This window comes from Orcinus orca, chromosome 7, assembly GCF_937001465.1.
Source record: "Orcinus orca chromosome 7, mOrcOrc1.1, whole genome shotgun sequence".
NCBI lineage: Eukaryota > Metazoa > Chordata > Mammalia > Artiodactyla > Delphinidae > Orcinus > Orcinus orca.
Window position 1 is genome coordinate 60,043,287 of NC_064565.1, and position 25,634 is coordinate 60,068,920.

The 25,634-nt window shown below is 36.5% G+C and overlaps 2 protein-coding genes across 4 annotated transcripts in view; one reads left to right on the plus strand and one right to left on the minus strand.

Moving 5' to 3' along the window:
• Nucleotides 1–25,634, minus strand: part of SLC25A12 (solute carrier family 25 member 12) — a 171,741-nt gene that overhangs the window by 24,711 nt on the left and 121,396 nt on the right. For all 3 annotated transcript variants that reach the window (XM_049712263.1, XM_004267301.3, XM_033423577.2), the window contains 6 exons: nucleotides 18,434–18,580; nucleotides 16,136–16,274; nucleotides 15,367–15,460; nucleotides 13,708–13,792; nucleotides 3,211–3,292; nucleotides 1,771–1,929 (listed from right to left, as the gene is read on the minus strand). In XM_049712263.1, the coding sequence (XP_049568220.1) occupies nucleotides 1,771–1,929; nucleotides 3,211–3,292; nucleotides 13,708–13,792; nucleotides 15,367–15,460; nucleotides 16,136–16,274; nucleotides 18,434–18,580 (706 nt within the window). The remainder of the gene's footprint in view (nucleotides 1–1,770; nucleotides 1,930–3,210; nucleotides 3,293–13,707; nucleotides 13,793–15,366; nucleotides 15,461–16,135; nucleotides 16,275–18,433; nucleotides 18,581–25,634) is intronic.
• Nucleotides 6,709–7,198, plus strand: LOC101269777 (small nuclear ribonucleoprotein E-like). Its single transcript, XM_033423579.2, has one exon. It carries the CDS (start codon nucleotides 6,766–6,768, stop codon nucleotides 7,042–7,044), a length of 279 nt encoding a protein of 92 aa, XP_033279470.1. The 5' UTR covers nucleotides 6,709–6,765; the 3' UTR covers nucleotides 7,045–7,198.

Consider the following 25,634-nt stretch of genomic DNA (forward strand, 5'->3'; position numbering starts at 1 on the left):
TAAAGAAATTTAGGCTAGTCTGTCAACAATTTTGTCAATCATCTGACAAAATAATGGACCACTTCTAAGCAATATATGACAATCTCAACAATCACAGTGTTCAGATACAGGACTCCTACAATCTCTCACTTAAAGGACTGATTTTATCAGCTCACATTCTGAATCAAGCTAATGATCCCTCCACACCCTCCACCCCCAACTTGCTATATTGGACCCATTTAATTAACATGACATCTCTCCCAGATGAAATCTTCTGTAAGCATCCATCCATTGAGGAGGCTAAACTGTGAGGTGTATGTCTAGGTTCCTTCTCTTTTAAAGTATACCAAGGAGGAAGAAAGATTCTTACTCAACAAACAAAGACTGGAGATGTCAAAGAAGCAAACCACCATAGCACCACTTAACCCTCAGATTCCCTATTAAATAAAATCTAGATGTGCAGTGTTTAATACAGTCTAAAACAAGCACTCACATGCACAGATCTGCATTCTAACAATGCACACCTCTTCCCATGGAGTAAATGTCGTACAGCTAGATTTCAGACGGGCTAGAGTTCTGCATATCTGAATAAAATTCATCGCATTCTTTCTCAGGAGCAGGGTATTGAGCCTAGTTTGATTCCAGAACAACTCTCTTCTCTTGTTCTATACAATGCCAAAAATGAACATCCTCATGACCCTCTCCTTCAAGTATAAGTATATTAGAACTACATTTTCACTTGAGTATCTGCACATAATGCCAATCAGAAGTGTTTTTCCTCCTGGTCATGAGCATAAAGCTTTGCTCAGGCCCAGTTTTTCTTTCCGAGGAAGAGGTTCTAAGCCAAACAGTTCAGCAGAGCTCAGAATGAGCTCAGGATTAATGGGACTGTGTGTGCGAACAAACAAGTACAGTAAATTACATAAATGCCCTGGAATTGAGCATGTAGAAAGTTTTTCAAAGAATTTCAAGTGGCGCCCGAAGGGATTAAAAAATTAATCTCCCTCCCAAAGGAAACACTAAATTCTAATGTGAAAACATGTACATGAAAGTCTCCCTCTCCTAAGAGAACAAGTTCCTACAAAGCCGATGGGGGTGGGGAGAATTCTGCATGGGGTTGCTGCCTCTGATGCCGATAGCAGTGTGCTCAGCTTAGAGTTGGTGGTAACATTCCCGGCAAAAGAAAATCTCTCTGCTTCCACTCAGTGCCTCTGAACTACAGGGAGAAAAGGAGCAAGAATAAGATTTGGAGCAAAAAGGTTTTCTTTTCTTTCTTTCTTTCTTTTTTTTTTTTTTAACCTTCAGATGACTCACTGGTCTCCCTGGAAGAGACAAAAATGTGCAATATTTCTTTCAGGTGAAACAAACAGATAGAGTGTAAACTCACCTTCAAGTGGCAGCCTGGTTTCTATTTCACAGAGGAGAGATATATTTTTCCTCTCTAATTCTTTGAGAAAAGAAGCTCTCTATTTCTTAGCTGTCATCCTCGTATTCCACCTGCAGACATGTGCCTTAGTTTGTAAGAGCATGGTGACCACCATAGACCCATGCTGGGGAAAACACAGGCTTTAGATTGCAGGAAGAAGAAATAAAGACCTTGTCTGCAGACTAATATTGCTAGTTACCAGCAAGAATGTAAAAAGGGAAATGAGCAAGGAGGAAATAAAAGGAGAGAAACAGCCCTAGTCTGACTGAAAAGGCTATGCACTGATTTTCACAATCAGTGAGTCTGAAACCTGCTGCTGGTGAGATAAACTCACTAACTTCAGCAGCTGAGATCTGCTTGCTCACCCCGGTAGAGTCCAAAGAAGCCCTCGTAACGCAAGACTTTCTTAAAACAGTCAAAGCTGTTTTTGTACATCAGCTCCCCGACAACAGAGCCGGTGCCACGCTGATTCTGCATGCGGGTCTTCACCAGGTCTATAGGGTACACCGCGGTGGCTCCCACAGCTACAAACGAAAACAATTGTTAGGCTTAAAAGAGAGCACAATTAAACGGAGAATCTGTAAGGACAACAAATCTCTAAATCAAAGGACTAGAAAACAGAACACAGTATATATCCTCGCCAAAGAGATTTTACGTAATTTTCCCTTCTTCCATACACAGCTGAAGGATCACAGGCTAGCAACCACTGGGATCCATAAATACAGCTGCTTCCGAGAACAACTGTAATGGATTTTCAAGTCATCACCAACATTAGATAATCAACACTCAATTTCCTTTAACAACATTAAACTCTTATATATAACGTATTTCTTTATATTTTCCATTAAATGCCTACATATTATACCCAGTTACCTCTTAAAATAACTATATATCTACACATAGGTGACTGCAATTTTAAAATTTAGTTTACTACAGCATTTTGGTAAATTAACCTTAGTTGCAACTATAATATTGGAACCAAATCTCAACATGACCCTCCCCCTACTCACAGCATTCGGTTTATAAAAATAAAAAGCCCGGGCTTTAGAATTTCTCAGGGACTGAAAAATTTATAACATGAATTAGAGTATTATATTTTTCAACTGTTGAAAACCAAAACATGCTTTGCAACTTCTAAAACAGATTGAAAAGAAAAAATAATAGTTTCATCAGTTTAGACTTCTTTTGAAAAATCATAAGTATTTTAATCACACTACTAGGTTCTTCTCAATAAAGCAACTTCAGATTTTATACATTTTCTGTGAAGAGATTTAAGCAAAAAAAGCCTCTCAAGTTTTGCCCAGGAGCAGGGAAGAGAGGTTCATTTTAACAAATAACCTTCAAGTCTAGATATTCTTCAGCCAGTAAAAGATGAGGTGGGGGGGGAAACAAGCAGAAAAGCAAAAGTGAATCACTGTGAGAGGTTGTTTTATTTCATAAGGTTCTGGAATTTGTACCCCAAATCTTGATCTCTTACCTGCCCTCACTCCTAACACCAGAAACACAGTCTTATTCTCCATTTCTTCGTACTGGCTTTAACCAGTATAATTAAGGGGAGTGCAGCACGCATCCAAGACTTTCACATGATTACAGAGGTTTGTCTTGAAGACAGACTGGAGCCAGAGGGGCCACGGCTGTGCTATGACAAGTCCTCTGATCGTAGGTAAAAATAAAGAATACGTCAGAAAGCCCTGCAGTCGTGACCCTTGGGAACAATGAACTGAACCTTTGCTGATCTGTCCCGGTCTAGTGAGATAATATTACATGAACGCAAGCTTGAAACAGCACATAGACATGTCACTCACCTCCAGCAACTGAGCCCAGAGTGAATCTGTAAGCAGACTCGGCAATCTGGAGCCAGACAGGCCTGCCTAAACTGTGAGATTGCTGTGGGGAAGAAGAAAACATGTGAAAAATTTTGGAAAAGCATACGGCAAATGAAAAAAGCTATAATTTGGCTGTGTTAAGATTTTGAAGTAGATACTCCTATTATTAGCATTTAAAACCCATATCTGGCCAAACAGACACAGTAGCTTTTTCCCCCCATTTGCACGAGCCTATTAACGCCTCATTTAGCTGCTACTACTGGGGAATACACTATCATTCTACAGAAGTGAATCTTTCAGGTTAAGTAAATATTTCAGGTTTAAAATCATTTCCCCCTTCTTTACTTTAACCAACTTAGAATTTTAAAATCTTTCTAAAATGTATAAAAACTATCGCGATTCCTAAATCAGATAATATTGATCATAATTTTCCGCCTCTGATGACTGAAGGTCAACATATTCATGCGTCCATCAATTTCTGCATCGAGATCTAACGCAGCTGTTTGTGCTATCTTCCCACGCTTGACAACTATTACTTCTTTTACCAACAGCCTCCTAGTTTGATTTTGCCGCTTCTCATCTGTCAGGGCTGGAGAAATCACATAACCAGAATTGTTAGGATTATATGTAAAGCAAGGTCAAGGACTTCTCTTTTGGGCTAAAGTGAAAAACTTTAATAGCTGCTATTTCAAGGGTTCAGAGCCTTTGCCCCTTTATTTGAGGCTTTGAAGCTCAACCACTGAGGTTATCAATAGATAAGTATAGTATTTCTCACCTATGCTACTGAGCATTTGCTCTCCTAGACCTATGTATTCCTCAACTCTGCCTACGCAAAGAAAACACCTGAGGGACCTTAAAATATATATCCCTGAGGCCTGGGGTTTATAAATTTTTAAAAGGCTTCAAATCATTCTGTGTAGTTAGGTTGAGAACCACTGTCCTAGCCATGTTTGCAGTTCTAACATAAAATCTATGTTGAAAATAAAGCTAATGGGAAAAACCTATTGTGGTTCAGAATGTTATTTCATTGGTACCCCACAGCATAAAGGACTTGAAATAATTTTCTATATTAGTGTGTCAGTCTTGTTCTTTAATATTTTCATTATGAAAATAACAGTTATGTGTATAAACAGTCTGAAATAAAGGAATAAAATACTGCTTTATCATAAGAAAACTTGAAAAATAGCAACTTGAATGAGCTTTCAAAACACAGCATAATAAAAATGTTTAGATACTCTCACTAGAATAATTTAGAATAATTTAATGGAGAGGGACTCCTTGCCTAAAATCTAAAGAAAGAAAAAAGTAAGCTAGTCTACTCTCATTTGCTTTCATTTGTACAATCTCTTCAAAGTTCAATTAAGGAAGCTAAATATGGCAAAACCAGATATTTATAAACAATTTGGGAAGCAGCCTACAGAAAGGTTTTATCTGTCTTCTTGTTTTGTAAATTTTGCACCACAGTAAGTATCATTTCTGTTTGAACAAAAGCATCTGATATCTAAATATTTAACGTTTGATTGTGATCTCTGTAGGCAGAGATCTTTAAAAGCTCATTATGCTTGTCATAGTGTTGTGGTTCAATATATTCTATAGTGAAGGAAAATAAGTAATGTTTGATGAAAAGTCAATAAGAAACCCTTGGAAAATCTGGCAATTAGTCAAACACCATTACTTCAAACAAAATCACTACATATTTTATAAATGTCAACTGTCCCAATATACCAACTTTACTATGATGAAATTAGGTGAAAGCATATATCTATTATATCCAAAACTGAATTTAATACATGGAAGAAACCATCATAAAAAAAGGCGAAAAACTGCACAAAGACATAATCATGATTTTGTAGGGAATACATTTTTTTCCTAGCAAGTTAGCCCAAGCAACTGCATGGCCATCCATTACGTTTGATCTACATGCTGTAACAAAAGTGAGCAATTAACAATTTAATATTGATATTTTATTTGAAATTTAATAAGGGAAAGAGAATATTTTAACAAAACCTTGAGTATAAGCCTAATTTTGACTCATTCACAGAACAGCAAAAAATATGCCGTCCACAAAGATATTTTTTGTTCCATTTATTACTATGATAATAATACTAACTTTAGACTGTTTAGAGATTTGTTGTCCCCCAAAAGGTGAAAGTACTTGACCAAGCACTCAGGACTGTTGCCCTGATGCATCCCTCAGGGGTCCAGTGTTTTTCAATCTTCTGTAAATAAATTCCCTTGTGAGACCATAGAAGGATGCTTTACTCTCAGCAATTTCTAACCACAGTGAGACCACACTGTACTATTTTGCCAGTCAGTCCACTATACATACAAAGGTAAGATGGCCACACTATGGACAGGACAGGCGACTTGCCAAAGGTCTCACTGTGAAATAGGGAATAAGCAGAGCAACGGCCCCTGTCACTCCACTGCATTCTCCATTATAACTGAACACTCGTGCCAGGCAAAGATTGTAAGCACTTAACTCCAATATATGATTTCATTTATAAATTATATGCATGTTTTACTGTACTAATTATATACATAAAAATCTAATATATATTATTAAATTACATATAATATACATCTAAACATACAAAAATAGAAATTATAAAATAATGAGATGAAATAAAATGATTTTTTTAAATTTAATTTTGCATTTATTAATGTAAAACCCTTCTCGGTATCACTTTAAAATATTATATTAACTGAATATGCTTCAGTTAGTTTTTCAAATATTGATTGAACACAATGCGGGTAATGAGTTAATTCTGATACTCTGTTTCAAAGACAATCCAGTTGAAAACAAACGCAATCTGCATCTCTGAGGTAAAGATGATGTTCAACATCACACATTTTAAAGAAATTCAAGTTATGGCATTTTGGCTTAGATTTTAAAATCTTTTATAACCAATGTGGCTGTTATTCTACCTATATAGCATATATGTTTTTAACTTCTAAAAATGCACACATAAAACTTTTTTTCCGAAATCAAAGTTTCTCAGTCACAAAACTGGGTGAAAATAAATCCATTCTCGTAGATTATGAATTATTTTCAATCATGACTCCTTTCAAAAGAATATGTTAAATTTAAAACTCACCGACTAAAAAGAGCTATGGTCCCAAATATGAATCAAGTATTGGGGAGGGGCAAGATAAGAGTATGGGCCATATGATATCACTGATATGTGGAATCTAAAATACAACACAGGGCCTTCCCTGGTGGTCCAGTGGTTAAGACTCCATGCTTCCACTGCAGGGGGCACAGGTTTGATCCCTGGTCAGGAAAATAAGATTCTGCACACCATGCGGCACAGCAAAAAAAACCAACCAAACAAACAAAAAACCCCGACACAAATGAACATTATCTACAAAACACAAACAGACTCACAGATACAGAGAACAGACTTGTGGTTGCCAAGGGGGCCAGGGGGTGGGGAGGGGGGACAACTGGGAGTTTAGGATTAGTGGATGTAAACTATTATATATCAGATGGATAGAGTGTGTGGGATAGTGTGGTCTTTGTGAGCTTCCACCATGGCGTACCGGGGCCAGGGCCAGAAGGTGCAGAAGGTGATGGTGCAGCCCATCAATCTCATCTTCAGATACTTGCAAAATATATCTCGGATTCAGGTGTGGCTTTATGAGCAAGTGAATATGCGGACACAGGGCTGTATCACTGGTTTTGATGAGTATATGAAGCTCGTATTAGATGATGCAGAAGAGATTCATTCTAAACCAAAGTCAAGAAAACAACTGGGTCGGATCATGCTAAAAGGAGATAACATTATTCTGCTCCAAAGTGTCTCCAACTAGAAATGATCAATGAAGTGAGAAATTGTTGAGAAGGCAATGCAGTTTGTTTAGGTGTCCTTTGTTAGAAGTGTAACTCTAAAGCATTTATTCATATTGTTTTGCTCACCTTTATGTTATTACCAGATGACAATAAATGCTGTGGGATTGTTTTTATTTTTAAAGAAATGGATAAACAACAAGGTCCTACTGTATAGCACAAGGAACTATATTCAATATCCTGTAATAAACCATAATGGAAAAGAATATGAAAAAGAATATATATATGTATAACAGTCACTTTGCTGTACAGCAGAAATTAAACGCAACGTTGTAAATCAACTACACATCAATGAAATTTTTTAAAAAACTAAAAACAAAGGGAGGGTAAGTGAGTAAGAGACACAAGCTACTATGTATAAAATAAATAAGCAACAAGGATATATTGTACAGCACAGGGAAATATAGTCATTATTTTATAACATTAAATGGAGTATAGTCTATAAAAATACTGAATCACTATGTTATACACCTGAAATTAACGTAATATTGTAAATCACCTATACCTCAATTAAAGAAAGAATCAAGTAACCACTAATTCTCTTATTCATACAAAAGCTTTCTCCTGTGTTCAAGCACATATATTTTCTTTATATGCTCTTCCTTTAAAGAATGTTTATAAGCCCTAAAAAATCCTATGAAAACTGTAGGATTATACTGTCTTTAATTCTTAGCTAAAAACATCTCTAACTATAAATACCCAAATGCCTTTTGAAAATGCCACCTCTGTCCTTATTAAATTGCATCCTATTTTTTAAAAAACATACAATATACAGTTACTAAGGGGTTTTTTTTTAGGCTTAGCTATCACTATAACTTATGGTTCACTTATATTCAGGTATGTAAATTAATATAATTAATGCTATGGATTTCATTTCATGAATATTCATAAGTAGAATGCTACTGTAGCTGTCATCTCTATTAATGACTGTGTACTGAATTTTTTAGCATTTAGGCTGAAAGAAAATCTCAGCACTAAGAAGATCACCTACCGTGAGCAAATGGGCCAAAGGAAAAGGCACTCTTTTCCTTAAGGTTATGATTATGATCATGGTGATATTTAACAAGATTAATTAAGTGTTTTTCAAAGCAAAATAAGAGTTGAAAATCTTAAATGATTTTACACCTGCTGCCTAAGCGTGTGTGTATGATAGGAAATGAGGAAATGGCTCGAGAGCTCATTGAGAGAGGAGAAAGTTCTTGTACTTTGTTGTTAAATGTACCTTATCCTATAAATGAGAATTAGATAAGGCAAGATCATGTCAGTTAACAAGTCAGGCACCCTGCCCAAACCAAGCCGCTTCATGGAGTATGCCAACCCAACGATGAGAACTCCCTCTTCCAAATGGCACACTATTGACGGATAGAAGGAAAGGAAGGAAAAGCTGAAGTCTTTTATACTGAGCATGGGTTGTGGCGGGAGAGGGGAAGGCTAGACTTTACACCAACTAAAATGTATGACTGTAACAGCAAAATAAGCTTAGGGAAAATAAAATTCTTTTGTCTGCAAATCACATCTATGAATTTAATATGCCTGAATTTGAATTCCATACTCTTGGCCTCATAAAACAAGATTAAAACCCAAAGCTGTGACAATATATACTTTTTTCTCAGTGAGAGGTGAGGTTAAATTGTGTTAGAGACTGTAATAAGTCTTTAATTCTAATACTTTAAATGAGGTAAATGGCTAATAAATACATAAATAAAACTAGTATAGAAACCCAATCTCCTCCTTTTTGAGAACAGATTTCCATTTATGGTAAAACTATTGCAGATGACAGAGGTTAAAAGTTCCAAAAAAAAGAAAAGAGTAAGTGGATTGTAACGCTTTCTCTTTACTCATGAAAACAAAGTTCTCAAGAAGGTCCATTAGAATGCAAAACACACAAAGAGACAAACTCCTATTTGTCTAAGAAATGCTATATAGAAAACAGAGAGAAAAATCATTCTAATAATGTTCTGATAGAACCCAAGCCAGCTTATATTCCAAAAGTTCTTTGTGTGAGTGGTCTGTAGCTTGAATGTAATTTCCCATAGAAACAAAACTTTAAAAAAAAAGTATTTATATGCCCAAGCAGGTCCATCATAGATAATTTACCCCATATAGTTGAAAAAGCAATTACGTGGTATACAGTAAAGAAAAAAAAAGAAGTTGCCTACCCATTCTCACATTGGGCTAGATAGAATTGGTCTTTAACCTCCAAAGCACTTCATGCTTCAAAAATGTCACATCCTCTTCTCTCTGCAACTCACCTCCTTTTATTTAACCCATTTTACCCAATTAAAAATTTCCAGTTTTCTCACTGGTCATCTCTATACCACAACATATTTACCCATTCTACTATGGACACTTACTGCAAATAATGCTGCTATATACATTGTTGCATGTTCCTTTTAATCAACATATGTACTTATTCCTGTTAGGGACTACACCTGGGAGAGGAACTGTCAGGTCACAGGATATATGTCTCTTCAATTGTAGCTGATACTCCCAAATAGTTTCCAAAGTTGTGATGCCAGAAGTTTCTGACAGTTCCCATTCCTCCACCTCCTAAACAACACTTGCCATTGTCAGAGTATAATATCGGCCAATCTGGATAGTATAAAACAGCATCTAATTGTAGTTTTAATGTGTATTTTTTTCTGTTTACTAATGATGCTGAACTAACTTCCCATCCCCTCCCCTCCCCTCCTCTTCCCTTCCCCATTTGGATATCTTCTATCTTTCCCTTTTGTGCAGCCTGTCTTTTCACCCTTTCAGTGATATGTTTTAATCAACAAAGGTTCTTAAATTTAATGAAGTTCAAGTTATTAATCGTTTTCTTTATGACAGGTATTTTGTGCCCTGTTTGTGAAATCTTTGCTTATCTCTCGATTATGAATATAATCTCCTATGTTATCTTCTCTAAGCTCTCAAGTTTAGAACATCCCAACTGGAACGTACTTTTGTGTATGGTATGGGGTGAGAATTTTTTTTTCTATATGATATATATCAGTCATAATTTAAAAAAAAATACAACGTAGAATTTCAGCCAGCACAAAAATTTTAAAAGCAAAACATTTCAGGCAATAAAGAAGAAAATACAAAGATATAATTCTTCCTCACTTCCCATCCCCTTCCACCTAAGGAAAGTGGATGAAGGTGGATGAAGGAGTTGTGTCATGTCTATATTTGAGCCCAACTTGGAGTTTGCTCAGATAGCTTTCTCGTATTTAACAACAATAACAACAACTGTAATAGCAGTTAACATTTATTGCATGCTTACTAGGTGTAAGTGCATTATCTCATGTAATTCTCACAATAACCCTATGAGATGGATACTACTATCTCTTCTTAATAAATGAGGAAACTGAGAAAGGAAAGATGTTACATAATCAGTCCCCAAGTTCTTAACCTCTGCCTCTCTCATAACTTCTATTTCTGAACTCACAGATTCTCCATCATGCATATGTGCTTTCATAACAACTTTCATAGATTGAGATAACAACAAAACATGCCTTCCTTCCTATTTTTTTTTTGTTGTTGTTGTTTTTGGTTTTTTTTTTTGCGGTACACGGGCCTCTCACTGTCGTGGCCTCTCCCGTTGCGGAGCACAGGCTCCGGACGCGCAGGCCCAGTGACCATGGCTCACAGGCCCAGCCGCTCCGTGGCATGTGGGATCTTCCTGGACCCGTGTCCCCTGACTCGGCAGGCGGACTCCCAACCACTATGCCACCAGGGAAGCCCCTTCCTATTTTTTATCTAAGTTTCAAGTGAATTCCTATAGAGGAACACTCTACATACAAAATGTAAATAATCATGTATTCATATTTGGTAGTATAGAAAAAATAAGAGAATCAAAAATGTCTTCTGAAAGTGACACGGAAACAGTTATGGTTAGCACTAATGTAATTCTGTGGCTTAGAGAATTTTAAAAGACAAGTCAGTCACTAAAATTGAAGTCTATATGGCTGCCTTAGAATGCCTCATAAATCCAAAATACGTTAACTGAAAAAACCTGTTTCTAGATTGAAAACTGCAGAAACTTTATTACTTTGTTTGCTATAATAACTTAGGCATATTTTTATATTATTCTACTTGGGTCCTAGCCTATATTCCTTACATAGCTTTTAATGCTACAAGGAAAAAGGAAGATACACTAAAATTTTTGAAAAAGAAAAAAAAATCTATTGATTCACATAACTTTTACAGAATGCAAGAACTTAAAGGATTCTTAGAAATATCTGCAGGTACTAATTTTACTAAATGAGAAAGTGAGGCCCACAGAAACTTGTACCAGATGCCAAGGACAGTAAAGGTCAGAATTACAATGGATATAACTGGGGATATTAACTTGAATCCCTCTTAAATAATCTTCATAAATCTATTTCTATGAAATTCTAAAAATTATTTGACTTCGAGTTTTATTTTCCCAGGTGTTGTTTTTACCCTAATTTACAGGGAAAAAACAGATTTAAAATCTTCATTTTATTTCTCTATTCCTAACCCTCAGCAATAAGACTACCCAATCTAGCTGATATGTGAAAGGAAAAATAATACAGTCTCTGACCTTCCTCCTTTGAGACCAATGTAAGAACACCCAGGATCTCTACATGCTCTCTGGAGACTGCAGATCCCTGTGCCATCCTACTGTTAGAGAAAAGGCAGAGAAGGCACTCTACCACCATCCTGGATGCCAATCAGAAACAAAGGGTAAGAAGAGTTAGTAGTGGTTTTTATCACTGCCCATTTTCTAAGTATCTGACAAGAGCTTTGAGGCCATCCATGCCAGCATAAAAAGCACCCGTGCTGCCACTGAAGGCAAATCATCTTCGAATCTGTCTTCAAAACAATTTCCAACAGTATCAGAATTACATCACCTTCCTAAGGAATCAGAAATATGAGCGACACAGACTTAGGGCGCCAAAGATTACAAAAGTAACTTTCATTTATGGCCTCCAGGAAAATCGCTAGGGGCAAGAAAGGCAGGTAAAACAAAAAAGAGTGGCAGAAAGGCTTAGAAAGGAGGAAATGAGTGGGTTTTTTTAATTCATCACATTGTTTTTAATAAGCTAAATGAGATATTCCCCAGTTACAAATATTAAGGACACCCCCAAGGAAAGCTCTATTAATAGACCTGTAACACTAAAAAGTATCTCCTTTTGAAATGCAATTTTTCAAACTTCAAGAATAAATTTTTATAAATGTGTACAATATATGAAATTAAATTCAGTAAGAACTCTTTAAATATTTCAATACATCTCAAATTTTAAATAATTTTATTAAATTTTACTATAAATCAATGAATTGGAATAAATCCATCTATTTTTTTTAAAGGATCTGAGAACGTGTAACGAAAAGAAACTCTGATGTCAGCAGATAAGAGTTTTTTGCTACTAAAGAGGGTAAATCACAGTGGGTTACAGATATATTTTAATTTACACACACCAAGCAAAGTATTAACATAAAATGCAGATATAAAAGCAATTATTTTCCATTTTCAATTTACTTACCTGACTACAAAAGTTCTTGTTTATTTTACAAAGAAAAGCTGGAAATTCTAATTCGTTTCAGAGGCAGAACCATCATTCCATGGAGTTCAAGTAGAAGAAAGATTTGCTACTGAAACTTCCCACAGTGAACCACACTTAAATACCTAGATCTTTCACTAGCACATGTGGCTATTCAACAGTGTGGTAGCAGTAAAGAAAAAGCAGACTTGGTCTCTTTCCATGGCATGCCCATGTAGCTTTCTTCTCTCTCTTCTTGTCTCCTGTCTTCATTCCCCCTCTCCCCACACCCTCTCCATCTCTCCTAGCCTCAAAGGGCATCACAGTCTCCTAAAGAATCATGAGGGACACAGGTCTCATGTGTATTAGACAAGGACTAGCCCTCCTATAACCCTCACCATCCCCCGCAACCAAAACTATATGACCATTGCTGCAACTGAGGCTTCCTCCAAATGCTCCAGAAGTAGGGCTTCAGTTTAAATCAGATTTTTAAAAAACTGCTCCATTCCACTATTCAAGGTAATATATGGGGTTTATTTTCCTACCAAGACAGTATTTTTGAAACCAGAAATAAGACTGCATTAACTTTATAGGACTCAGAGCTATTGTTTTTCTCACTCAAACAAAAAACTAATATTATCAAAAATGTAATAATAATCAAGGTTTTCCTTCTGATTCATTAATTAGATAGTTTTCCTGTGTTACTGTTGTAATCTATAAGACACATTCTCAGTGAAAGATTTATTTCAGTAAAGGAATGTTTTGTATTTTAAAAACCCTATAAATATCAGTTTAATGATACAAAATGAACTTAACACTTATCTTTCAATGTCACTAGACAAATGAAAGGAAAAAACTGCTACTCCTAGGGGGTGGGAAGCCAAGCCCATGTATGTCTGCACTCTTATTTTCCTCATCTTAATAAGCTAAAAGAAAAAACCACAAACATAAATCTAGTTGCTCCATAAAATACTCTGGGAGGGTAAGGGTAAAAGTTCTATAAAGGTAGTCTTTGAGCTAAGTAAAGTCTTTCTGTAAAGCAGTTTTTAATTTTCATAGATTCAGGAGCCTGAGGCTGTCATGTACATATTACTTCGGCATTTTTGAAGGTGATTCTGTTTATGAGACTCCTCCTACCTGTCTCTGAAGTTCTGCCAGGTTGTAAGGTAAGGCCGCCTCAGCCAATGGGGCTATTCTCTCAATATCTGCCAAAGTCAAGCGCCTTCAGGCAAAAACACAGGAAAGAAAGAACTGTTAGATACCAACAAACTCCTCATACTAAGATCATCTTTCTTCAGAAAAAAAGGGGGTAAAACGAACTATGGTTTAAAAGTAGTATTTCTCTATGCACACAGATCATTTTAGTGAGAGAAATTAAAAAAACTTCAGACGCTGCTTGTCACACGAAAAGCAAAAGACTCTAAAGAAATAATGTGGAGTACACAAATTTAATGACTCCAAAGACAGATAATAAAATTAAAGAAATAATTCTTGCCAGAAGCAAAGTATAAACATTGACAGTTCATACACACATGCATTAAATATGCATAAGTGCAAAGTCCCTTGAGAAGGATAAAAATAAGTGATAAATACCGGTTGTCTTTAAGGGGAAAAGGGAGAAGGGTAGAAGGGAAACATTTTTACGGCATGCTCTTTTAAACTCTTAAGAGTTTTGAACTACGCGAATGCACTACTGTTTCAAAGAAATTTTACTTTAAAATAAGTACATTCCCTGAACTGGCTAGTACATCACGTCAGATCCAGTTTTGAGAAGCACTTTTTGAAAGCGTTTATTATCATGGAGGTATAATACCTTTGCTAAAAATGTGAATTCTAGATGGATGAGACATGGCCTGATAGTTCATGTCAATCACCAAAGACGGGCTGGCTTATCCAGTCTCATCTCCAGCTCAACAATTCATTATGTAGCAGGAAGGTAATAAATCATCTATGTACACTCAACTTCTATTAGTCTTCAGTTCTAGGGTTAAAACCCATTTTTTCAGATATGCCTACACTTAAGTAACTACTACAGGTGACTAATAAAATCTGATCACTTAGCAGATCACACAGGTCCTACTGGTGCCCAAAGACAAGGGTTTTTCATCTGGATTTGCATGAGATTTTGCAAATTAAATACTCTCTATGTGCTTTGGGTTTTCTCAATCAATAAAACAGAGGCATAAAACATCTGAGCTTAACTATGATGATAATGTCACAGGCATATTTCAAGAAAATGATACTCTCCAACACAAAATGGTATACACTGTTTAGTAAAATCCCCATTCACAATGAATCAAAAAGATTATAAGATTCCTGAACATGTACTTCAATTTATTTTAAATTTAGGCAGATGTCCACAAATCACTAAAAATTCCTAACACCTCTAGAGTCCAGATTAAATCAATTTTTCTGTCCCTCTCTTACTTTTTGTCACTTCCCTCTCCCCCTCCTCTATCATTTTTCTTCCTTTCCCGTTTCCCTCTCTCACACCTTACTCCCTTTCAACCCCTTACTCCCTTTCTTTTCACCCTCTCTCTCCATTTCTTCCCTCCCTTTTTTCTTCCCCTCCTCTCTCTTTTTTCCCCTCTTGTCCTCTTTCCCTTTCCCTCCCTCCATCTCCCCCTATCTTTAGTCTGTCTTCATCTGTCTCTCCTTCCTCCCGTTTCTCTTATCTGTCTATCTCTCTTTCTTGAAATGTATATACTGAATAAACTATTGTTTAAAAGAACACCACTGCTTCACGTTAAAATAACTGTCCTAAAAAATATCATGAAGAATTATTGGAATAGTTACCCTGTAGCATTATATAAGTCTGCAAGCTGGTACAGGATATCAATTTCTAGTGGGGTGACTTGTCCATAGCGTATGGCACTCTGGGCAAATTCCTCTGGAAGAAAAAGAAAATATTTTAAAATCTTAAAAGATTCTTAACATATAACAAACTTCTACCTTAACCAACTACTATCTGAAAGCTAAAAACATTTCAGTATTATTTTAAAAGGCTAAAACTGAATTTCAGTGTCTAAGTTCAATTATATAGAAATAACCACAAAAGTATGAAAGGTGGCAAAAGATAAAATGTTAAGATGATGAAACAGTAAAAGCAGATAAAGATAAATTAGCTTCAGAGATAAAACAATCTCTTTAGGATCCTCTCTCTTGTCTTGTTTATTTGATTTGGTCTCCAGAGTTACAAGACAAAAGAATTGGCTCTTCTCCAGTCACCTAAAACTTCCCACTACAATTCAGCAAAAGGAGTAGGCTTGCCCATCTTTCTGTGGCAACTCCTTCCTCATACAAACAAGCCACTGCCACTAACCCGTTTGACAGACTGGGCCAAGGTTCTTTTCAAAACTGTCAAAGCCACTTTTCCATTCCTGACCTCAGCAACCCATTAAATCCACCTGAACTTCTGGAGACCATTATGACCCAAGTGAAGCATACATACATGGTAACATACTTTCTAGATCTGGCTTCAGAGTAGTAAACTTAGACCAACCTCATTCCCTAGATAAAGCGAAAATGCTGAGATTCGAATCAACGTATATTTTAAAAATCTTACCCTTTGTGACTTCAACATCTTTCCTTGTGCCAGCTAGAGTGCTATATATCTTACGAACAAGCTCCATGTTATTCAGTAAGGAGTTAAATGCATTGAAGTACGAGAAGCTAACCTGGTGTGAGATACTTCCTCCAGCTGCCTAGGAAATGACAACACAGAAAGTTAAACAAACAAACAAAACCAAAAAAATACATTTATGGACACTGAACTTTTCTCAAAGAAGACCCAAAGGAGTCTTCATTACTAAAATGATTAACAGCCAGTCCATAAATACAAGGAAGGTATCGTGCTAAAACACTGTCAGTGTGTTTCATGCCCTCAAGGAAGTCTATGTAATTTAGGTGTTAAGGAAGAAAGCAACATCTGGAAGTTGGACTTCATGGTTCATCTACCTATAAGGTCAAAAACAACAAATACAATTATCACAGATCAAAACCAATGATTATTTAAACAGGATTTTCAAGACCTTCAACTATGGAACTCCTGCTAGTTCTGGATAATCCAAACCTCAATGTACAATATAAGGAGCATTTTTTAAACTTGCTTTTTTCCCCACACACATATACAAAAACCAGTGGTAACTTTAAATTTTAAGACTATTTCACTATGTCAACTCTCCTAATCTTTTCCTTTTTAAGCTTATTGTTATAGTTAAGATATAAAACGTCCATGCTAGGTTCTGAATCTCTATCACAAAAGGTACAACTACCAAAAGCTCCAAAAGATGTAGAGAAAATCTAGGGATATAAATCATGTCTTTAGTAGAATAGCGCTAAAGAGGCTCTCTCATGCCTGGGGAAGGATGGGGGACAATGTGGCCTTCATTACCTCTACAGGGTGAGGAAGTAATTTCTCCCTCTGTCCAACACTTGGACATAGACTCAAAAGTGAATATTTTTCGTAGCTTGCAAAAGCCTAATTTCTAAGCCAAGAGGCAGAGGAACCCAGATGATTAAAAACATTCTCTATTAAAAACTCAAAAGAAATACTCATAGAAATACCAGTGTGACAACCTTAATCATAAAGGTCTACATTAAGGACAGTATAGGTAATGCTGGGCATATGTTCCCACCCCCACCATCCCTCACACACATGCATTAACCTAAATATATATGATATTTGTATTAGCCTGAATTTGGATACCAGCGACCCAAATGCCAGACTCAAATTATTTAACACGTTCCTCCAGAAATTGAGACGGCATTTGGTAAACTGAGGCTGTAACAGGTCTATCTAACCCAACTGGAAAAGATTAGATGGGTCCCCTCACCCCAAGGCACTGAGTCCTTCTCTCTAGGATTTTCTTTCCTTCTTCCCTCCTTCTCTCCCTTTCTTTCTTTCCTTCCTTTCATTTTTTGGCTGGGGTACGAGGTGAAGGTAGGGGAGTGGGAGATGAGTGTCAAGGAGGTGAAATGTGTAGGAGAAAGTGACATGCTCCATGTTCAAATTCACTGAAGAAAAAGAACAGAAGTTGATCTTTCTACCCCCGGTCTGAATAAGGGATAATGATCTTCAGCTGAAACAACAAAAGCACTCATTGGCTTCCCTCCATTTAAAACAAGCAGCAATCAAAAACTTATACATAAGTACAACACATGAACAAGAAAACTGATAAGTGAGGACAGTTTCACCATTCTTTGTGAGGAAGTGGATGACATCAGTTTGCTATTGGTCCAGATGATTGCTTTACAGAGATTAGCAGTGTAGAGAACAAAAAACTGTCTGGTCCATGCAGACTGAATGCACAGGTGAAGGGGCAGAGAGAGGAGTGAGCCACAGAAGCTGACGCCCACATATTTCCTCCATACCTTCTGCCACAGCCATGGTTATTAAAACAGTGTAGAGGCCAGTGATGATCCCTCTAGCAAACAGCACCCTGCTGGCAACAAAGGAAGGAGCCATCCTTATAGCAAGGCTTTGGGAGCCTGGTGGGATGGAAAGAGGCCACAGGTGAAGGCAGTAGTGTCTGAGCGAAGTACTGCCCACTGGAAAAAGTAATTGCACACCCTTGTCTACAAACTCCCCTGTTTTCTTTACGGGGACTCTGTAAATGGAAATAAACAATTTGGAAATACATGAGAGCAAGATGGTGGTGCTGAAAAAAGCAGCTATGATCTGGGGAAAGACTATTCACTATCACCCCCACCACCACCTCCCTTACACACACCTGTTTACCTACTACCAACCAAGCATAAAGTTGGAATAGTTGAGAGTGAGATAGGCCCAGGGATGCAATCCAGGACAATGGTTTCAAAGGTTTAAGGAAACAGAAAGTTGAAGTGGTTGCTTTTTACTTACTGAAACTAAGTTCTCCTCCACAAAGGGAGTAAGCATGTGAGACCGAATGGTAACCATGATGTCACTGAAATCCAGACCAGAAATCATGCCACTTTTGCTTTTGTCTTTCAGTGCAAAGGCTTGTCTTGCATGTTCCAATTGTAGTTCCTGGAGGGAAAGTTAGAAATGGGGCCTTAGGTTAACTAAAGCACATCCCGAGTGTATGTTTTAGAAAAGAAGGATAGACATCCTTCCCCTACATGCATTTACTACAAAAATGAACAATATACAGCTCTGAATGTACAACAAAACTCTTCATTTTTTTTTTAAAAAGCACGTTTTCCTGAAAATATACTACATGTTACTCCTCAGGAAAAGTGAATCACAGAATGTCAATAAAGAAAAGGGAGGAAAAACAACCTTTGTTTACTTGAGAAGTTTTCATCACTGAAAACTTTTCAGAGTATCTTTTCAGTGCTTTAAGTTCTACCTTTAAAATAACTAGTAACTCTCCTGCTTGAAGGCATTCTTATCATCCAAGAGTACTTTCTGAATTACAGCTGGCTCTCCACATCCGAGGGTTCCGCATCTGCAGATTCAACCAACTGAAGCTTGAAATTCTAACGTGAAAATTATGAATAACAAACTGCATAAATAGTGTTCAGCTATCACTCTGTGTGGCTTTGAGTGATACTCATAAACTGTAGAACAATACAGAAGATCCCTGAACTTTTAAACTACTGGGCAGCTGACTTTTGTAATAGGTGATATCAAAAAAAAGGTGCTAGTAATACCCTAAGGGCTATATAAAAGTCAAAATTTAGAGCATTTCTGCCCTGAGGACATATGACATAATCCAAATAAATCTGTTATCACAACATAATAATAGTGCTATTAGATGTCATTTTCACACTATTTGCAACTCCGGAAATAATATTCCTATCTAAATATATAAATATTATTCACAAAGTGAAATAATTGTAATTTAATATTGTAAATATTGTAATGGCAATTTGCATTGCCATTCATTTATAAAAGCCTACAAATCAATGTTGATTTACCCTTTTCTGACATTTAAAATAGCTTTTGATAGAAGTTTCACCCTTTTACTAATTAATTATATTTTTCTATACCTCAATAGTAATTCAAAGACATTAAAATTGCCTTAGCAGGTGTTTGTCTCATAATTCATTAAGTTATACATTTGTTTTATATGGTTTTCTGTATTTGCATGATATTTAACAATAAAACAAGTTTCTAAAATATTTTTTCTTAGCAGGTTGATAGGCTAGAGACAAGTATATCAAACCTACTAAATCTTTCAATAATCTTAACTTTAAAAAAATTTAATAACATTGTGGAAAACATCTAAACATTTTAACATCCATCATCACACATGTAAATATTTGAATTTGAAATATTTATAAATATTCAAATATTCTATTGGTCTTGAAAAGACCAACAGAAGTAGAGAAACTAAAAGTCAACTGGTAAAAATGTATGAAAGATAGAGTACAAAATAAACAACCAGCATGATTTGACAAAGTTTTCTTTCCAACCCCTTCTGCTTTTTAAAAATTTCAACTTATTAAGGTATAATTGACAAATAAAATTATAATACATTTAAAGTGTACAATGTGATGATTTGATATATGTATATATTGTGCAAGGACTCCCACCATTGAGTTAATTAACACCTCCATCACCTCACATATTTATCTTTTTTTTTTTGACGAGAGCACTTAAGTTCTACTCTCTCAGCAAATTTCAATTATACAACACAGTATTATAATCATCAGCATGTTATACATTAGATCTTCAGATCTTATTTATCTTATAACAAAGTTTGTGCCCTTTTTCCAGCCTCTTCCTATTTCTCCCACCCCCTAGACACTATTCTACTCTGTTTCTACATGTACAACTTCTTTTTTTTAATTCTACATGTAAGTGATACCATGGAGTGTTTGTCTTTCTATGTCTGGCTTATTTCACTTAGCATAATGCCCTCCAAGTTCATCCATGTTGCTGCAAACGAGAGAATTTCCTTTTTTTTAAGTTGAAAAATATTCCATTGTATGAATGTGGAATAATATACGTATATATATACATACACACACACACACACACACACACACCACATTTTCTTTATCCATTCTTTTGTCAATGGACACTTAGGTTGTTTGTACACCTTGGCTACTGTGATAATGCTACAATAAACATAGGAGTACAAAAAAAAAAGTAAACACAAGAGTACAGATAATCTCTTTGAGATGATGATTTTATTTCCTTTGGATATATACTCAGAAGTAGGACTGCTGGATCACAGTAGCTCTATTTTAACTTCCTGAGGAACTTCCATACTGTTTTCCATAATAGCTGTACCAGTTTACTTTCCCATCAACGGTGTACACAGGTTCCCTTTCCTCCACATCCTTGACAGCATTTGTTGTCTTTGGTCTTTTTAGTAACAGACATCCTAACAAGTACAAGGCGATATTTCATTGTGGTTTTGATTTGCATTTCCCAGATGATTAGCAATGCTAAGCAACTTTTCATGTACCTGTTGGCCATCTATATGTCTTCTTTGGAAAAATGTCTATTGTGGTCCCTTGCCCATTTTTTAATTGTGTTTTAATTTGTTTTGCTACTGAGTGGAATGAGTTCCTTGTATATTTTGGATATTGACCCCTTATCAGATATGTAGTTTGCAAATATTTTCTCCCATTCCATAGCTTGCCTTTTCTTTTTGTTGATTGTTTCCTTTGCTGTGCAGCTTTTCAGTTTGATGTAGTCCTACCTGTTTATTTTTGCTTTTGTTTATTTTATTTTTTAATTTGATGTCAAATTCAAAAAATCATTGCCAAGATTGAAGTCAAGGAGCTTACTCTCTCTGTTTTCTTCTAGGAGTTTAAAGTTTCAGGTCTTATGTTCAAGTTTTTAATCCATTTTGAGTTGATTTTTGTGTATGGTTTAAGACAGGAGTCCAGTTTCATTCTTTTGCCTGTGGCTGTCCAGTTTTCCCAACACCATTTATTAAAGAGACTACCCTTTCTCCACTGTGTATTCTTGGCTCTTCTGTCAAAAATTAATTGACCATATATGCATGGGTTTATTTCTGGGCTCTCTATTCTGTTCCACTGAGCTACGTCTGTTTTATGACAATGTCATACTATTTTGAATACTATACCTTTGCAATATAGTTTGAATTCAGGAAGTGTGATGCCTCCAGCTTTGTTCTTTCTCAACATTACTTTGGCTGTTTGGGGTCTTTTGTGGTTCCATACAAATGTGAGGATTGTTTTTTCTATTTCTGTGAAAAACCCCTCTGGAAGTTTGATAGGGATTGCAATGAATCTACAGATCACTTTGGGTAGTACGGACATTTTAACAATATTAACTCTTCCAATCCATGAACACAAAATATCTATTTATGTCTTCTTCAATTTCTTTCATCAATGTCTTATAGTTTTCAGTTTACAGATCTTTTACTTCCTTAAATTTATTCCTGTTTTCTTCTTTTTAATGTTATTGTAAATGAGATTGTTTTCTTAATTTCTCTTTCCAATAGTTTCTTGTTAGTGTACTGAAATGCAACTCATTTTTTTTTTTTTGTGGTACGCGGGCCTCTCACTGTTGTGGCCTCTCCCGTTGCGGAGCACAGGCTCCGGAGGCGCAGGCTCAGCAGCCATGGCTCAGGGGCCCAGCCGCTCCACGGCATGTGGGATCTTCCCGGACCAGGGCATGAACCTGTGTCCCCTGCATCGGCAGGTGGACTCTCAACCACTGCGCCACCAGGGAAGCCCACAACTCATTTTTGTATACTGATTTTATATCCGACAATTTTCCTGAAGTCATTTATTAGGTCTAATAGTAAAGTCTTTAGGGTTTTCTACATATATTATGTCCCCTACAAGCAAGGACAATTTTAATTTTAATTAATTTAATTAACTTAATTTTAATTTTTCTCTTCCCGACTTGGAAGCCTTTTACTTCTTTTTCTTGTCTAATTGCTCTAAGGACTTCCATTACTTTTTGAATAACAGTGGCAACAGTGGACATCCTTGACTTGTTCCTGATCTTAGAGAAAAGGCTTTCAGCTTTTCACTACTGAGTATGATGTTAGCTGTGGACTTGTCATCTACAGCCTTTATTATGCTGAGGTATATTCCATCTACACCTAATTTAAGAGTTTTTATCATGAAAGGATCTTGAATTTTGTCAAATGCTTTTTCTGCATCTATATCTATTGAGATGATCATGATTTTTATCCTTCATTGTAGTGTATTAATGTGGTGTATTAGCATATGTTGAACCATCCTTGCATCTCAGGAATTAAGTCCCACTTGATTATTGTATATGATCCTTTTAGTATACTACTGAATTCAGTTTGCTAATATTTGGTTGAGAATATCTGCATCTATCTTCATCAGGGATACTGACTTGTAATTTTATTGTAGTGCCCTTGTCTGGCTTTGGTATCAGGGTAATACTGATCTTGTACAATGAATTTGGAAGACGTATACCCTCCTATTTTTTGGAAGAGTTTGAGAAGGACTGATATTAATTCTTCTTAAAATGTTTGGTAATATTCATCAGTGAAGCCATCTGGTCCTGGACTTTTCTTCATTAAGAGGTTTTTGTTTACTGATTCAATCTCCTTGCTAGTAACTCGTCTGTTCAGAGTTTCCATTTCTTCATGATTCAGTCTTGGTAGGTTGTATGTGTCTAGGAATTTATCCATTTCTTCTAGGTTTTCTCATTTGTTGGTGTATAACTGTTTATAGTAGTTTCTTATGATCTTTATCAGTTGTAAGGTCTTCTCTTTCATTTCTGATTTTATTTGAGACTTCTTTTTTTCTTAATCTAGCTAAATGTTTGTCAGTTTTGTTTATTTTTTCAAAAAACCCATTCTTGGTTTCATTGATCTTTTCTACTTTCTAGTCTCTATTTCATTTATTTCTCCTTTGATCTTTGTTATTTCCTTCTACTGACTTTGGGCTTATTAGTTTATTCTCTTTCAAGTTCCTTGAGGTATAAAGGTAGATTGTTTGACATTTTTCTTTTTTCTTAATGTAGGTGTTATCACTATAACCTTCCTTCTTAGAACTGCTTTTGCTACATCCTTTAAGTTTTGGCATGCTGTGTTTCCATTTTCATTTGTCTCAAGGTATTTTTTGATTTTCCTTTTGATTCCTTCTATGAACCATTGATTACTTAGGAGCATGTTGTTCAATCTCCAATTTGTAAATTTTCTCCTCTTCTACTTTAGTCATTCTCCCTAACATACTCCAACTTTCTATCACCTCAGCTCCAACCACATCACCCTTCAAATGAAGCAGGAATTTTTTACCTTTATTTCAACCTTAAAATATGGTTGAAAGTGCTCTCCAAGAAAAGGATATTCCTAAGCAGCATCAGAAGCACACACAGCTCCACTCTATCTTACATAGGCTTTCCCTTCCTCACTCTTTTTTTTCCTCCCTATTTATGCCTTTGTTATGTCTTTGTCTTTTCCATGCACGTCTTAGACTCTCAGAAATATCCAGTGGCAACCATGGGCATGATTAAGCCTTATTAATGACATTAATTCTGAAGAAAAGCAGAATCCTCACTGCAAGAGTAATGCAAGAGTTATGCTGGAAGAACAGATTTTCTATTTTCTATTAGGTCAACAGCTGAAGGACTCCCCTGTATCTTTTAAAGATATATATTTGAAGTATCACATATGAAACTATAGAGTGTATGGGATTGGCTTCCAAATGCTCCAGTAGGGAACAGAGTGGAGAGTATAGATTAAAAAAAGACTGGCCAACATTTAATAATTGTTGAAGCTAGTTGATGGGTACATGGGGATTCATTATACTATTCTATTTTTAAATATATTTGAAGTCTTTCAAAATAAAAAATTAAAATTAAGGACTTCAGAAAGAAGCAACCAGGGCTTCCCTGGTGGCGCAGTGGTTGAGAGTCCACCTGCCGATGCAGGGGACATGGGTTCGTGCCCCGGTCTGGGAAGATCCCACATGCCGCAGAGCGGCTGGGCCCGTGAGCCATGGCCGCTGAGCCTGCGCGTCCGGAGCCTGTGCTCCACAACGGGAGAGACCACAACAGTGAGAGAGGCCCACGTACCGCAAAAAAAAAAAAAAAAAAAAAAAGAAGCAACCAAAGGAAAAACGTTCTGCATATAAAGCTCTCCATTTATGTAGTATAATCAAAACATCAGGGTAGAATAGATACTGTGATCACGCTAATGAAAAAAACAATACTCTGGACCTATAAAAGATAAAATAAAGATATTCTAAAGAGATAAAAATACTCTAATAAATAAAAGATAAAATAAAATAAATCTGCTTCTAGATTGAAAGGGTGGGAAAGGGAAACTGAGGGAAAGGGTAAATACAGGAAGTTATGTTAAAGCTAAAGATCTTGTGTTTTTAGAAATGCATCTCATCTAACTATGAGATGAAAATAGCAGGGGTTCAGAAATACTGTGGCTTTGGATGAGACTGAACTAGTACATTTAGCTCAGCTGTCTTTCAAATCTCTACTCTTCACTAAAAATCACACTAAAGAATGAAAAACAAAACAATACAGAAACTCAAGGACAAAGAGAACAGAAAAGAAGACAGCAACTACATTTTTAAGATTAGAGGGACTTCCCCAGTGGCGTAGTGGTTAAGAATCCACCTGCCAATGCAGGGGACATGGGTTCGAGCCCTGGTCTGGAAGATCCCACATGCCGCAGAGCAACTAAGCCCGTGCGCCACAACTACTGAGCCTGCGCTCTAGAGCCCGCAAGCCACAGCTACTGGGCCCGTGTGCCACAACTACTGAAGCCCGCACACCTAGAGCCCATGCTCTGCAACAAGAGAAGCCGCCGCAAGAAGCCAACACACCACAACGAAGAGTAGCCCCTGCTCACCACAAGTAGAGAAAGCCCAAGCGCAGCAATAAAGACCCAAATCGCCCATAAATAAATAAATTTACAAAAAAAAGATTAGAGGGCAAAAGAGCAAATGGCAACTGGCTTAGCAGGCCCAAGAAAACCAGAAGTGAGGAAAGCAAAAAAGCAATCCAATGTACATGACAGAATTTGCCAAAGACTTGTGAATTGGCTATACTAGTACCCCCAGAAGTAATGGTGAAGGTGGAGCTGAGAACAGGAGGCTTAGACGGAAGCCTGTTTATACAGCAATTAGTTACCTGCTATACTCCACCACAA